Here is a 16,626-nt window from a genome sequence, read left to right as displayed (position 1 = left end):
GCTTGCTGCTTCTTTGTAGAACTGACTCAAGATCATGTGTACAGGTTATAAATGATATAAGAGTATAAATCTGTCAAGGGTCCAGAAAACAGTAAAAAACACAACACAAACAGATTACGTCTAAAAACACCTTCAGAACACACAGAACAATCTGTATGATTACTGTATGATTAAAATATACAACAGTTCTGCAATTTATTTATTTATTTATTTATTTGTTTATTTAAGGACTTGGCTTAAATAATTCATCATATTTTTGTAGCTCAGTCTCTCTCTGCCTTGCTCTCTCTCTCTCTCTCTCTCTCTCTCTCTCTGCCTCTGTCTGTTTCTGTCTCTCTCCCTGCCTCTGTCTCTCTCTCTTCCCCATCTGTCTCACTGTCTGCCTCTGCCTCTCTCTCTCTCTCTCTCTCTCTCTCTCTCACTCTCTCTCTGTCTCTCTGTCTCTCTCTCTCTCTCTCTCTCTCTCTCTCTCTCTCTCTCCAGTTTAACAGAGGTCTCGGGCAGCAGTATGTCAGCCTCCAGTGCCACTTCAGCTCTGATGTCTACAAGACAGAGATACTTGAAATCCGTGTCTTCCACAGGCGCCTCCTCCAAAACCACCCTGCCTCCAATAGAAGACAACAGCGAATATAAGGGAAGGTGGGTGAACACACCACACACTCAGGCTTTGTTATAAACCACTCTTGCCTGCAGGTGGAGCCATTTCTTACTTACATGCTTAATTCAGGTTATTTATTTAGAATCAGATCCACTGATTCAAGTGACATGTTAAAGGGCTATTTTTGCTCTAATGTCATAGAATGATCTGAAAATGACACTCTACTTTTTCTCAGTCCAAGTGCCAGGCCTCCGTCCACCTCACCCTCCGATCACAGCATCAGCACTCCAGAGCGCACTCATTTCCCCCGAGGGACATCCAGCCGGAGCACCTTCCACGGAGCACAGCTACACGAGCGCCGCAGCGCCACCTACAATGGCCCACCTGCCTCGCCCAACATGTGCCACGAAATAGGCAACCTCGCACCAGCACGCCGGGGCACATCCACCGGCATCATCAGCAAAATTACCTCCAAGTTCTCCCGCAGGTATGTGGTGCCAGCTGTGCGTCACGGTTAGTGTGATTAACAGCAGCTCTTTCATATCATATTGCTCTTTCTCTTCATTTTTCACTCGGAATACAATAGAATAATAAAGAATAAAACATTTTGAGGGCTGCTATAGAAAATAATCCGCTGTGATGAATTATCACCCCAGAGTTAATTCTTTTCTAGTAACCGTGTGGCCCAAAAGTGTGAGGAGAAAAATGAAGGGAAAGCACAATATCATATTGTTTGGTGTTGTTTATCACACTAACCGTGTCACTGTTATATTACAGCAATTTTCCAACAATTATCATTTTTCTTTTTCTTGAAATCAGAAAAGTGAAAACTCCTCAATCCTGAAGAGTTTTCTGTGGCGGAAAACTTACTGACCCCTTACAAAGAACCGAGACTGGAGATTAAATAATAAATTTATGACTTAGATTAAGTGAAGCATCCAACAGAGTCCCTATGAATGAGCTGTAACCATAGAAACAATAATGTAGTAGAATAAATGAATTTAATAATCTGCCAGTCAAATTTGAGAATTCAATGGCTATCAGGAGCTACTTGGACAGTTCCCTGCTAGACCACTAGAGGGAGTGCTGGCTGTGTCACCTGTGGTGACATTTACCCTAATGTTTAGTCTTATATATACCAGCCCTTTTGTATCTGTCTTTATCAGTCATTGTTGTTGTTTGTTTGTTGTTTGGTCAGACGCTGTTATGTTTTGTTACGTTTTGTTATCCCCGTTGTACACAGACCAGGCATAACATTATGACCACCTGCCTAATATTGTGTTGGTTCCCCTTTTGCTGCCAAAACAGCCCTGACCCATCATGCACTGTGTATTCTGATACCTTTCTATCAGAACCAGCGTTACCTTCAGCAATTTGAACAACAGTAGATCATCTGTTGGATTGGATCACATTGTGTTTAGAGTTTGCATGCTCTCTCCATTTTTTTGGGATTTCTTTCATCATGAATAAACAGTGTGTGTTATTGTGTCCTGTGATAGACTGGCAACATGTCCATAGTGTCCCCTGCCTTGTACCCCGAGTCTCCTGGTTCCCTCCAGGACTCCAGGTTCCCCACAAACCCAGTAGGACAAGCAGTGTAAAGAGCAGACGATGCTCTTCAGACGAGACACGGCTGACGAGATTACCGACATGATACACTCGACTTAAATAATAGGAAGCGCAAATCTCTTTTAATGCATCTAACAGCTCAGCACACATCATCCTTATCCTACGACGAGACACTCGACCCTAATGCTTTTAATGTTTGTAGCTGTGATTTATTGATTTTTTAGTCCATCCGATGAATAGCCGTCACCTTATTAATTATAATAATGATAATAAATGAATTGCAGCTGTATCTTTTGAGTGAAATTTCAGTTTATAAAAGAAAAAAGGTTTCCAGTCATATCCTGCAGAATGTCTCATGGTCTCTGCATCTTCTATTCTACTCTGCACACAGTCTCACCAGAACTTGTGTTTTTCTCATTCCCCCTTTAACAGTAGAACTCCCTAAACTTATTTTTCCTTGTGATGTTGCCCAGCGTGCAGCCAAATTGCTTCTCTCTAACTGAATTTCTTCTGGATGAGCCAGTCAGAATATAGTGATTACCCATTTCCTGTCTCACTGACTCTACCACATTTGTGGTGTGCTCTGTTTGAGCATGTGTGTGTGTGTGTGTGTGTGTGTGTGAAAGGATCTCTGAAAATCTAGACAACATTGTGTCAGATTCGTCTTTGCAACAGCAGAAGGATTTATTCACACAGGTCGCTCAGGTGCTTGTTCAGTTTCTCGTCACTGGCAGCTGTACCTCTGAACACAATTCAACCTCTGCAGATGATCCAAAATGTAGCTGCACCACCTGCCTAAATTCTCCCACACCACTCCACTGGTTTCCGGTTGCTTCACAAATCAGATTCAAAACACTGCTGCTTGCCTACAAAGCCAAGATTGGACCAGTGCCATGAGTGAACTTCCCCTTGATGTCTGAACAGCTGAATCACTTGCTGTCTTCAAACGACGGGTGAAGACCTACCTCTTCCTGAAACTAGCACTTGTGTATTTCTTGCTTGTATGAGTGCTAGATTTCCTCCCAGCAGAGATATGATGGGTTCTTAAATCTGTGACCCAAGTGTTGGATGTATTCATTGGTAGAGCACTTTTGTATGTTGTTCTGGATAAGGGCGTCTGCCTAATGCCGTGAATATAAATGTTTGCTTCAAGGTGATAATTATGTGTCCTGATTTATTTATTTTTCTTAAGGGTTCCAAGCGAAGGGGAGGCAAGCGGCAAGTCAGAGTCGCCAAGGTGAGGTTTTTAGAAAAGCTGTTTGTACAGGTTTTAGAAGCGAGTTGAAGTGCCTGTCACTAAAATTCTCACTTTTTCCTGACAGGAGCACTTTGGGCGAGTCGAAAGACGAGACCCGCGAGTCGAAGCCACGCTCACTGCGCTTCACATGGAGCATGAAGACGACGTCTTCCATGGAGCCGGGCGACATGATGCGCGAGATCCGCAAAGTGCTAGATGACAACGGCTGTGATTACGAGCAGCGCGAGCGCTTCCTGCTTTTCTGCGTGCACGGTGACGCTCGCCACGACAACCTGGTCCAGTGGGAGATGGAGGTTTGCAAGCTGCCACGCCTCTCGCTCAATGGCGTGCGCTTTAAACGCATTTCAGGCACATCCATCGCCTTCAAGAACATCGCCTGCAAAATCGCTGATGAGCTGAAGCTCTGACAGAGCCACGGAAAGGAAACACTGCGGCTCAATGTGGGCTTGCAGCGGTAAGTTCGGATCACGATTGGCTAGAGCCGAGGTGCTGCCTTAACAGAATGTGAGGTGCTCATCCTGTAAGTTCTGCTTTTCCATGAACTTTTATCACCTTCACATCTGATCCCCTCTCAGTGATGTTATTTTGATGCTGATGGAATGGTGTGTGAGTGTGTGATGGTCTGGGAAAACTTTTTGTTGTGGCTCAATACAGTTTGTATATGGACATTGTTGCAAAGCAGCTTTATAGAGATAAATAAATTCAGGATATAAATTGATAAATGGAATTTATTCTTAATGAGCAAGCCAGAGGTGACAAGGAAAAACAGACGATATGAGCAAAAAACTTTGACAGGAACCAGATACAGAAATGGAAGCTGAACAGGTGACAACGGATAGATCGAGCATTGGATATATCGAGAACTGGATAGATCGAGAATCAGATAGATCAAGAATTGTATAGATCGAGAATCAGCTAGATCGCGAATCGGATAGATTGAGAATTGGATAGATTGAGAATTGGATCGATTGAGAATTGGATAGATTGAGAATTGGATCGATTGAGAATTGGATAGATCGAGAATTGGATCGATTGAGAATTGGATAGATTGAGAATTGGATAGATTGAGAATCAGATAGATTGAGAATCAGATAGATCGAGAATTGGATATATTGAGAATTGGATAGATTGAGAATCGGATAGATTGAGAATCAGATAGATCGCGAATCAGATAGATTGAGAATCAAATAGATTGAGAATCAGATAGATCGAGAATTGGATAGATCGAGAATTGGATAGATTGAGAATCAGATAGATCGCGAATCAGATAGATTGAGAATCAGATAGATTGAGAATCAGATAGATTGAGAATTGGATAGATCGAGAATTGGATAGATCGAGAATCAGATAGATTGAGAATCAGATAGATTGAGAATCAGATAGATCGAAAATCGGATAGATCGAAAATCGGATAGATCGAAAATCGGATAGATCGAGAATCGGATAGATCGAGAATTGGATAGATCGAGAATCAGATATATTGAGAATCAGATAGATCGAGAATCGGATAGATCGAGAATCGGATAGATCGAGAATCGGATAGATCGAGAATTGGATAGATCGAGAATTGGATAGATCAAGAATCAGATATATTGAGAATCAGATAGATCGAGAATCGGATAGATCGAGAATCGGATAGATCGAGAATCGGATAGATCGAGAATTGGATAGATCAAGAATCAGATATATTGAGAATCAGATAGATCGAGAATTGGATAGATTGAGAATCAGATAGGTCGAGAATCAGATAGATCGAGAATTGGATAGATTGATCTGGGTGACACCGGATAGTGTGATTATAAATAATTTCACTTCTATACCTGTGTACTAAATGGTCAGAAAGTATGTTTGTATTACCAGGAAATGTAAATTTTATTTACTTTTTAAATATCTTAGAGCAAAAATAATGTTTTACCCTATGAAACAAACCATCAGTCTGCCACAAGGTTTCTAAAATCCTGCTAGTTAAGTATGTTTTCTTATCATTCTTAATTGCCCCAGCACTGCCAAGCTGCCACCATCGGGCCCCGACCCATCCTGCTCCAGGGGCACTGCATCACTGCACCCCAACCCCCAAGGATGGGACATGCAAAGAAAGAATTGCACTGTGCAGCAATGTATATGTGACAATAAAGACAACTTAATTCTAATCAATTCAGTTTTTCGCCACATCCAGGCTGTCAGAATCGTTAGCATCATTTTAAAATGCTAAAGCTTGTTTTTGTGATAAATTTAAAGATTTCAGTTTATAAAACTTCACCAAAGAGCTTTCCCAGGCCACCACATATATGTACAGTGCCTTACAGAAGTATTCACCCCCCTGACCTTTACCACATTTATGTAGTGCTATAACCTTGTATTAAAATGAAGTTAATTTGGATTTATCAAATTATTTCGCTAAAAAATGCTTTTGTTATTTGCGTAAGTCACTAGTCACTCCCATAGGTAGAATCCCAGCCTACTGGGTTCAGCTTTGCATTATTGGATCTTTGCCCAATTTTTGTAAATGCAAGTTCTGTCCAATTTGATGAAGATCTGTTTATGGTAATTTTCTTGACAGAGATTCTCAGTCTGTTTGAAATCTGGGAAATCTTTGGCTAGGACATGGAGTGGTGTTGAAAGCACTGACATTATGCCTTAAATTGTTAGAAAACGAAGCTTTGCCCCCAATGTTTTTTGCAGACTGAAACAGGTTTTTTGGCAGTTCATTTTTGCCCTCAACCCTAAGCATCATCCCCACAGCATCATGCCACCACCTTGGGTGGAATACTGAACAAATGGTTGTGAGTTTGAATCCTAGGTCCACCAAGCTGCCACTGCTGGGCCCCTGAACAAAGCCCTTAACCCTTAATTGCTCAGTTGTTAATTGCTCTGGATAATGGTGTCTGCCAAATGCCAGAAATGTAATATGTTTTCAGGGTGGTGAGCAGTGTCAGGCATCTGCCAAAGAAAACGGTCATTTAAGAACTTGTTGAGCCTCATGCGGGCCTTTTGGGTAACCTGTAGCTTCTTCTCAACACTTTTACCTCCCCATTGTGCAGCCCCCAAGCTTTGGTTATCCTGTGATGAGAATTACTTCCACTTTTATGTTTTTATATTAGAAATAGTTTTGCCAACAATGTTGAGTTTTGGAAAAGAAGGTCAAGGCGGTGCACACGTACGCAAGGCACTGTATAGCGTCAGTGTTACGCTGTGAGTAGAGTGTGTAGGTCGGTGTACATTCTGACCGGGGTATAATAATACTTTAGGTGTAGGAATACGTTAACATTATGGCCAATATGGTGATGATAAACACACTTACAATTTGTATCCTCCTTTGTAATAGCATAACCAAAAAATGCCAACATTAAAGGAAGCTAATGGTCACCAGTTAGTATTATGCAAGTTCTATTGTGCTACTTTGGAGCTTTTCATCCTTATTAGGCACATTCGCATTCGAACTGCAGGTTAAACTCCCGACTTTTATCCACATGTACTAAAAGGAATAACCTGCTACATGTTTAATAGCCATTTTAAACGTGTTGACCGAGCTACCAAATAACCAGTACGGATTTTTCCAAATGTACAGTTTAGTACATAGAGAGACACGGCTATTTATCAAAGACTGTACGATACGAATATGCATACGTCGTCCTGCAGGTGTGGTATGAATGTTTTTCGATTGCTGTACAGCTTTTTTTTATTACATTAAGAAGCCATGGAAGAGAAACCGGGGACATCATAACAAGGATTTGTTGCACTAAGTATTACAATGAGTGGTACAAGCCCTCTCCTTGCACAACCTGTTGACACTGGAGAAGTATCGAGAACTGGAGAGAAAACATTTGAAACCCCTTTGTGACCGTACAGTTCATTTTATTTTATTTTAATTCGCTCATTTGTGCTGCATATATAAAAACTTAGCCTTTCTTGTATTTATTCCATTACACTATGCCTGCTATGTGCTGCTTTGTATTAGAGAGGCATTTAGTGTTTGATAAGAAAAAAGAAAGGGATTTTATTTGTTTTGTTTTTTTTTGTTTTTTTTTAGTTTTGTTTTAAGGCTATGCATCGCCACATGCAGTAGTGTACCTTATGTCCGATATTCAGGTTTTGCCACAGATGAAGGGAGAGAGATTTAAAGGATTGACATAAATGATCTTGCTGTTGTTGAGGGATAAATTTGAATAAATCTCATAAAGACGCTTCATAAATGTAGTGAATAATGCATCGAATCGATCACGTCGCAAGCCGTTGTATGTGGATACCGTGATCTGTGCCTCATGGACGGTTTGAAATACAGAAACGGATAAAAATGGTGTTCTTGCAGCTAGGCACATGCTGGTTTGCAACTAAAAATCTGAAGTGTTAGAAAAATACATCCCGGCATTTGTACGTGCACGGCTCTTGTTTAGGACCATCTGATTCCATTTCACTAGTGCACAATATTAAACTTACTTGAATTAAACACAATATGAATGTGTGGCCATTTTTACTCTGTGTATGCTGCACACTGCTGCTGAAATTAAGCTAGGTAAAAAAATAAAAAATAAACAAAAAAGTCAAGCCTGACACAAAGTGAGAACAACACTGATATCTGATAATATAGTCAAAGCATATAGAATATACAGCAAGCGTGCATAAGGGTTGTTGGATGTAGCCCCCTGCTGTTTTGTGATGTATTATTATCTGTGGAAATAAGAGATTCCTGCTGCACAACAGCAGATGCAGCCCCCTGTTGAGGCAGTTTGGCAAATGCGTTGCTCTGGGCAACATGAAATGAGCTGGAATCCTTCAACAACATTCAGGCCAGAGCATGGATCCTTCATGAACTTGTCCTGCCCTGCCAGTGAATCATGGCAACAAAGCTAGTATTGTATGTGCAGATTAACACATGACTATCCAAGGAATGGCACAGGAAAACGTTCAGACTTTCCAAGAAACAGGAGATCAAAGCAGACCCTGTGTGGCCAGACACCCGAAGAGACCGGACAGCAAGGAAAGAGGAACGAGGATAAAGCAAAAACGCACACGGCTTTACAAAACAAGATGAACCCCTAAATATCATGCAGGCGACCGTTCTTATTTCAGGAAAGGGGAAACGAAAAACAGTCAGAAAATAAACACAAGCAATGAGATTTAGATTTTATTTCAATTTAAAACCATGGCTTCAGTTTTGACCTTTGGTTTCCAAACAACGCAGGCATAATGAATGAATCGAACACGTGTGTGGCAAACAATTGCTGGTCCAAATCGATAGTACGGTCTGTTAAAAATTGATGTAAATCACATAACTATTAACTGGATTGAATTATTAAAACAGTGTCTTTAGTTGCGTTTACAGATCATACAAACCAACATCAATAAAAATTATTTCAAAATCCTATCAAATTTAGTTTTGCTGGTTTGGCCCCACGTCTTACAAAAGCGTAATACATATTCAGTTTACAAATGGAGAGCAGGGATAAAATGTAAACATTGAATTTAGCATATTTACTTGTTTCAAACAGGATAATAAATAGAATAGAATAGAATAGAACTGAAGATCTATTTTCAGTAGCTGTGTTTACAATAATCACCAAAATCTGATATCTTTTAGTTACGATAACAAAAACACTCAGTGAAGTGTTAGAGCATGGCTTGGCTTAACAATATGGGTTTCAAGCGATGGTGAACACCTACCTAAAGGCATTGGCATGCATGTGTGCTACCCATGTGGTCCGTTCTCAAGCTGGGAAGCGCCATCAGCATCTTCTCCGTATTTACCCACAATGTGGAAAGTATCACTGGTTTATCAGTAACTCCCTCACCCTCCCTGTTCCCAATTCAATCACTCAAGTCAAGAATCAAGTGTTCATATATACGTGTTTGCCCCTTAAAACTGGAAGCTAGGAGGAACTCTCGATTATCGATAGACACCAGCGAGAAGGCTCGCGGGGCCTGGATGTTGAGCTCTTGGAAGTGAATGAACTGGCTTTTCTTGGCATCCCAGCGGTACACCTGAGTGAAGGAGTAGTCGCTGCCCAGGATGGCGTACTGCCAGTCCGCCACCGTGAACGGCTGGAAGACCATGGAGCCTCTCGACGGCACGCTCTGGACCTCTTCGAACATGGCGCCGTCCCATTTCATCACCTTGGAGTCGCCAATGAAGCGTGTTAGACACACGAAGAGCTCACCCTTCACTTGAAAGTGCTTCACGGCATAGACGTCCTCCATCTCGGGGATGTCGGTGCGCCTCTCAAACAGCTTGGAGCTCCTGTTCCACTGGTAGACGACGGGCCTTTGCGAGCTGCTGGATAAGATCAGGTGTGGTTTGCCGGAAATTTCCAGATATTCCACGTCCGTGTCACGGTACCACGGGTGCAGAGACTGGTGTGAGTAAAAGCCGTTGCCGTTCCACTTGTACACGGTGGTAGAACCGGCTTTGGAGCTGTCGGCAATGACGAAGAAGGATTCTCCATCCAAGCGGAACACCTCCACGTCGTTCGGCTTGCGGATTTTTAGGATGTCGATGTCTTGGAGTTTGATGAATTTGTTGGCGGAGATGTCACGCTTGTAGATGTGGGAGCCACCAAAGAGCTGAGCCACTATGACAAACAGCTGGTCGTCGATCACCAGAGGTTTGCAAATAACAGTGGAGGTGCCTGTTAGAGAAATAGGCAATAATATCTAAGAGCCTGAGGGATTTGGATTGCAAACTTCTCATCATCATTTTGTGCGTAAGCCAGCTCAAATTTTATTATACATATGTTACATTTATTAAATAAGATAAATACGCCGTAAAGCACGTACTTGTTATATTGTCAAAATTCCGAAATTCCATTTGAACATGATCCCATTCCATGAAGCTACATCTTCCAATGAAAGGCTGGGCAAACACTACATACTGGTCACCACCGAAAATAAAGGTCTCCACTGAAATGGACTGGAACTCGAGAGACTTCAGCAAGGAAAAATCTGCAATAAAAGGCAAGGTTGTAAACCCAAATCATGGGATACATATTTAACAACACATAAAACACTACACTGACCAGTAGTTATGCAATCAAACGACTGTGGAGTAAGATCGTTGATTTTCTTTCCTTGATAGGCCGGAGGGCTGTTGCAGTATATCTGGTCTACGGTTGCGTTGGTGTGGTAAATCCAGTCCACCAGCCACTTCAGCTTGCAATCGCAGGTGAACAGATTTCCACGCAAATCACTGGAGAGCACGGAAAAGTAAGCAGTTTTATAACCAGTTTATCCAATAACCTGCTTGTCCATAATAAAGCTAGAGGTTCAGTTAATACGTACACTTTTGTCAAGGTGTCCACTCCTTTAAAGAGATCTTTTGGAAGAGTCTCCAGATTGTTGAAGGCAAGGCTCCTGCGGGGAAATTATTTAGTCAAATTAGGGGCTTGTTTACACATACTCACTCTTATGTAAGTGATTATTTTGTAAATGCATTTGATATAAAAGTAAATCGACCCGAATGTTAATGTGGGTCACCAAAATGCCTTTTAAGTGCATGTAATCGTAGCTAAAACACCAATTTTGCACCAATTTAGCTTTTACCAAGATATGCTTATTTTTAACATCTGTTAACGATTTTAACGTGTTGCAGTATGTTTACAATCGGTTTAAAATGACCTGAAGGCAGCTCGTCAGACCAGAGACCAGCGAAAGGGTCTAGAGACATTAGTTCATCAGGAAAGGGTTTTCACAGAACTGACAACATAGATTGTATTTTAAAAAAAATAAATACACTGAAAAGTAGGCATATATGGTGCTATTTGAAAGGGGTATGAAACAAAACAAACAATTACTATTGCTTGCCTTTTAAAAATAATCATCACTAGTTAAGCGTTAAATCCAACTGTTTAGGCAGTCATGTTAGTTAAGGGAATGTAATGTTAGTAGAACATGATAAGGGCATGACTTGACCCCATGCTTATTGTTTAAAAACAGTCAACAATGAGGCCTTTGCTGTCTAACTGGATCAAGTTCCAAACTCCCCCTGAATTATTACTGGATAATTACAACCACATGTTGGATCGTTGTGGAGTTAATCAGTGTTGTTTCAGACTTCTGAGCTAAATTGTCAGTTTAGGTTCTGCTATAAAGTGCTACAGACCAAATCAGCCAGGAGGGCCATGTTTTTTCACGAAACCACACATGCTGCTTCTCAAACAGCTGTTTGTCTTACTCCGAACTGTTATAACAGGTCATAAGCAGTCCAACTTCTTTCTGAGCACTGATTAAAACCAGAAAGTCTAAACTGCAAGGTCACATACTGAAGCACAGTAGTGATTTAATTCTCTGTACTGATGGCTCAGAAGGTGTTTTCAGTAACAGCACACCTTGGAAATGTTTCGGACTTGAGGGAAGTCGGGTTCATGTTGTAATGCAGCCGTACTAATGACCTGTCTATATCTAACATTTGTGTAAGGGGTTTCTGGTCTGTTTTCTGACAGGGAAAAGACATCTTCAGGATACTTTCACATCATATTAATCTTTGAGATGTAGAGAGAAAGCGAGATCTTGTTTTGTCGATCATAAACTCTAAATCAAAAAAATGCTACGTGCCATTTTATTGTCAAATTGCTGTAGTGTAAGTGGAATAAAACACTTCAGGATGTGCTGTTACTGGAAAATAATCACCAGCCCTCTGTATCCCATCATCCTATTAGATACATATTATATCAAATGGATCAGTATTGATGAGATGAAAGTGAAGGCCCTGCCTACTGATGACTGATGAATGTCTGTCTATCTAAGAAATATCTGATGTTTCCAAGACATTGCTAATAAAAATCACACAAATCAATTCAATATAACCGCAATGTTGTTTTGTTTTATTTAGAATTGGACTGTATGTTAGATTTGTAGAGACGTTGCACTTTTTTTTACTAGGCTTAAGTTGTAGTTCCTGAATTACTTGGCATAAATGTCCATATATTAGAAGACTGAGCTACTATTAATCTGAAAAGAAAAAGGTCTGTGCTTCCACTAAGGTGTGTGGGATCTGCATCAGCCATGCTGATTTTTATTATTATTATTATTATTATTATTATTATTATTATTATTATTATTGTCATAGCATAGAATCTTGTGATTATACGGATTCATTCAGCAATGCAACTGAGCCTTAAAGTCATGAAAAATCAGTGATATTGAAAGTCATGTCCATTGTGAAAATGCTCCAGTGGCTTCTCAGAACTGCAGTAGGATGTCATTGTCGGAACTGTTAGGAACATTTAAATGACTCAGATGATGATTGCTTCAAACTGCTTTTGGGAAACAGCCAAGATTGAGCTGCCTATCCTCGGCAGAGCTCCTCAGCCCATCCCTGAGGAACACAAGGAACATTCTGGAATTGTTTCAATTCAGTTGAGACCCTGATCACGTGACTGTCCTCTCTCTCGCAAGTAAATCTATTGAATGATGTGTCAAGCAGGAATAAAGAGATGGTGTTTCTTTCTTTTATTTTTTTCTTTTTTGAAAAGCTGTGAATCTTTCTGAGGACCAGAAAACAACCTAATCTGCTAAGGCTTTCACTTGTTGCCAGGCTGAGAGAATAAAACAGCCTTGGTGCGATTGCAGCACTCAGTAACGCCTTGGGAAGCATTAAAAGCCTTGTTTTTTTGCGCCTTAGATTTGCAGTTATAAAAACGAAAACTGACCACAGAATTGATTTCGAACCCTCTTAGGAAAGAATTAAGCACTCCTCTCAGTTATTTCTGGAAATAAAACCATAAAAATCTTCAAAGGAAAGAAAATGAGGTTAGAGTATTTCAATACTCACAAGTGTATTAAGGACTTGAGACCTCGGAAGGCAAAAGGTGATATAGCCTCGATCTGATTATTTTCAATAAACCTGTAAAAGAAGAAGCAGACGAAACATAACCTCGCTGGACATTTCGGACGTCAGGATACAAACCGTGCATCACAACTTCAAATGTCTTTTGAATCAAACACTTACAGGTATTCCAAATGTGGAAGACCAAGGAAGGCATCCTCACTGATGGACTCAAACGCGTTGGCTGTGAAAAGTCTTACACAAAGAAAAGGACAAACACTGTTATTGACCTGACATGGCCTGCTTCAGGAGCTTTAAACCTCCCGTCTGAAAGCCTCCCATATTAGCTGAGCATTTCAAAATTCACTGTTAAAGTGGATGTTTGTGAAATCAAATCCCAGGACTGTTCCTAACACCGAACCACAAGACTTTTACCCCAAAAATATATATTCAAAGGAAATAAAATAAAAACAGCTGTTTGATGCATAGATGCTGTAGAAACATTTTAGAAACAAGTAATGTAAAAGTTCCTCATGTTTTTGTCACGTTCAGACCATGCTTAGATCTGTAAACCTCCAAAGTACTCTTGAGGAACTAATTAAAGCAGAACCAATATACTAATCTTCTCAGCATATTATTTTGCCTTTATATTTGGTCTATAAAGCTTTCTATGCCTGAACTTTAGATTTATAGTTAACGTTATTTATATGCGTAAATGTGTGGCTGGGCAAAACGGACTGATAACTAAACAATCTTAATAATAAATATAACTTGGATAATGGTGGGCTATGATTTCCACATGTGTAACTAAATTTAAAAAAACTGTACAGGTACAGCAGAATATAAAGATTATTAAACTCTGTATTAACTTGCCACTGTGACGGTACCCTCAATGAGACATCTTGTGTACCTTTAGTAGTCTCTTTTGCACGGAAATCTGTACTAAGCTAAGCCATAAGGTGCAGATTAAAATACACACTACATCTTGTACATACACCAACTAGGCATAACATTATGACCACCTGCCTAATATTGTGATGCTTCCCCTTTGCTGCCAAATCAGTCCTGACCCGTCATGCACTGTGTATTCTGACACCTTTCTATCAGAGCCAGCATTAACTTCTTCAGCAATTTGAGCAACAGTAGCTCGTCTGTTGGATCAGATCACACGGGCCAGCCTTCGCTCACCACGTGCATCAATGAGCCTTGGCCACCCATGTCCCTGTCGCCGGTTCACCACTGTTCCTTCCTTGGACCACTTTTGATAGATACTGACCACTGCAGACCGGGAACACCCCACAAGAGCTGCAGTTTTGGAGATGCTCTGATCCAGTCGTCTAGCCATCACAATTTGTCCCTTCGTCAAACTCGCTCAAATCCTTACGCTTGTCCATTTTTCCTGCTTCTAACAGATCAACTTTGAGGACATAATGTTGACTTGCTGCCTAATATATCCCACCCACTAACAGGTGCCATGATGAGGAGATCATCAGTGTTGTTCACTTCACCTGTCAGTGGTCATAATGTTATGCCTGATTGGTGTATCATGCTATCTGAAAGAAGCAGGATAGAAAATGCATACTCTACACAGCACCGCCCTAGTGACAAAAAAAAGATATAGATTAGTATAGAGTGTACTAATCTATAGAGTTTAGCTTTAGAGAGAGAAAGAGATTTTAAGTCTCAAATATTATAAAACCGCAAATATAGAAAAGAAAGAGAAAGCTTTTTGGGTTTTTTTTTTTTTTACTTTCACATGTAGAGGTCCCTCCTGCAACATGGCGACTGTTAGACTAATCTATAAGACTGTACTGTTTGCCTATTAATTACATAACACTTCACATACTGACATGAACAAGACTATTACATTAATTACACATTATTATTATTATTATTATTATTATTATTATTACCAGTAGTAGTATGAGTATTATGGATCTTACAGGAGGTGGAGTGCTGGGGTGTGAATGAAGCTCTCCTTGGGGATTTCACTGAAGCTGGACTTCACGAAGGATCTTTAAAATAATAAATAAATAATTCATTCGTAAAGAAGCAAAGATGAAGGGGGGAAAAAAGAGGCAATTGATATTGAACAGGTAACGTGAGGTGGGTTTTTAATTCGCTTTATGTCAAAGTAACAGCCAATGGAATTAACGCGTTATTAATTGCGACATAACGTTATTTGCTTGGTGAGTAGAAGAAGAAAAAGAGAGAGAGAGAGAGCCATGTTCTCGTGCTCTCGGGACTTACAGTGAGATGACGTCGGGAGGGAAGCCGCGCGGAATGGAGGAGCTGCTCGAGCACAGCGCGGTGTCTTTGGTGCACGTGCAACTCGCCGGACAGCGCGTCGTCCGCCTCCTGCCTTCAGCTACCAGCGCGGAGAGCAGCACGAGCGAGACGACGAAGGGCAAGCAAAAGCTTCGCGCGCCAACCAGCCCCATGTTAACGAGCCAGCCAGCTTCCGACCCGCGCGCACGATATCCCCGTTCATGAAACGGAGAGGGGGGCAAAAAAAAAAATCCCTGCGCGTGTGTACCCCCTAAACGGTTCTCCGTGAGATTGCGGCGCGCGCTTGTTTTCTCTTCTCTGTGTGTGTGTGTGTGTGTCGCAGCGCCGCCGGTGATCGGGGGAAAATCCGGTGTGTAAAGACAGGTGCACGCAGTCGGAGATCCAAACCGCAGAGATGAGCTCGCGATCTCTCTCTCTCTCCTCTGTCTCTCTCTCTCTCGCGCGCGCACACAGCCACGCCTTACATTTAACAACGGGTTCCCTCCGGCGTGGTGGTGGGGGTTTACTGCGTAACGCAGAGACCTGTCCACATGATGCTCTGAGACGGGTTCTCCTGAGGATTACTGGACAGTATGATATCCTTGCAGCACATATATCATTTACCGGGTATTATTATTTATATTATTAATATGATCAGCACATTTTTTTTAGGCGACATGACCAGGGGGACGCGCACGAGGGCAAAATGAGTCGCCGCACTCTGCTCCAACACTGGTGGGCGTTTCTTTCAGGTCTCCATGGAAACGGTGGTGGGCGTTGTTATGGAAATCTCATAAACAGTGTCGAACATGGTCTTTGTTGAAGCAACGCTGTGTGTACCTGGATCTGTGTCTGGTGTCTTCACCATTCAGGGATCTAACAATAAACCTACATCCAGATTTCTATAGCTCCTTTGTGTTTGTGGTACAAATAAAAATTGAATAAAATTTCTGTCCTATATTAATACCCAAGTGATGTGCTTGAATCTGATTGGTCCACCAGAGTGAATGATTTTCTATAAGAGCAGCTCTGAGAGTGTTTTTATTGAAATCACAGGTTAATATAAATGAGCTTGTTCTAATCCATTAGCATTTCTATAGAAACAATGTAGATGGGGTTTATGTGGCAGACAAGCCAGGCTGATAGCAAACATGCTATTTAGCAAAGAAACTGTAT

General features: G+C 41.1%; 2 protein-coding genes across 3 annotated transcripts in view; one reads left to right on the top strand and one right to left on the bottom strand.

Annotated features, from left to right (window-relative positions):
* LOC131349206 (serine/threonine-protein kinase MARK1-like) overlaps nucleotides 1–7,877 on the top strand; it is a 57,260-nt gene extending 49,383 nt beyond the window's left edge. For both annotated transcript variants that reach the window (XM_058384692.1, XM_058384693.1), the window contains exons 15-18: nucleotides 484–639; nucleotides 834–1,085; nucleotides 3,360–3,404; nucleotides 3,490–7,877. In XM_058384692.1, coding sequence (XP_058240675.1) covers nucleotides 484–639; nucleotides 834–1,085; nucleotides 3,360–3,404; nucleotides 3,490–3,832 — 796 coding nt within the window. In that variant the 3' untranslated portion in view covers nucleotides 3,833–7,877. The remainder of the gene's footprint in view (nucleotides 1–483; nucleotides 640–833; nucleotides 1,086–3,359; nucleotides 3,405–3,489) is intronic.
* A 660-nt stretch (nucleotides 7,878–8,537) lies between these two features.
* Nucleotides 8,538–15,900, bottom strand: lgi1a (leucine-rich, glioma inactivated 1a). The gene is made up of 8 exons (XM_058384694.1): nucleotides 15,433–15,900; nucleotides 15,126–15,197; nucleotides 13,366–13,437; nucleotides 13,189–13,260; nucleotides 10,698–10,769; nucleotides 10,436–10,605; nucleotides 10,197–10,361; nucleotides 8,538–10,048 (listed from the first exon to the last, which is right to left on the bottom strand). Exons 1-8 carry the CDS (start codon nucleotides 15,621–15,623, stop codon nucleotides 9,231–9,233), a joined length of 1,632 nt encoding a protein of 543 aa, XP_058240677.1. The 5' UTR covers nucleotides 15,624–15,900; the 3' UTR covers nucleotides 8,538–9,230.
* Between the last annotated feature and the right edge of the window lie 726 nt (nucleotides 15,901–16,626).

The sequence above is a fragment of the Hemibagrus wyckioides genome, linkage group LG29, assembly GCF_019097595.1.
Source record: "Hemibagrus wyckioides isolate EC202008001 linkage group LG29, SWU_Hwy_1.0, whole genome shotgun sequence".
Lineage (NCBI taxonomy): Eukaryota > Metazoa > Chordata > Actinopteri > Siluriformes > Bagridae > Hemibagrus > Hemibagrus wyckioides.
This window is presented reverse-complemented; position numbering and strand designations above follow the sequence as displayed.

What these genes read in the sequence shown, in the direction of transcription:
- lgi1a (XM_058384694.1), bottom strand. Translation starts at nt 15,623, where the DNA reads ATGGGGCTGGTTGGCGCGCGAAGCTTTTGCTTGCCCTTCGTCGTCTCG. An exon ending in CCTCCCGACGTCATCTCACT is followed by an intron (nt 15,198 to 15,432) that starts GTAAGTCCCGAG and finishes ATTATTTTAAAG; the next exon opens with ATCCTTCGTGAAGTCCAGCT. An exon ending in CTTCCACATTTGGAATACCT is followed by an intron (nt 13,261 to 13,365) that starts GTAAGTGTTTGA and finishes CTTCTTTTACAG; the next exon opens with GTTTATTGAAAATAATCAGA.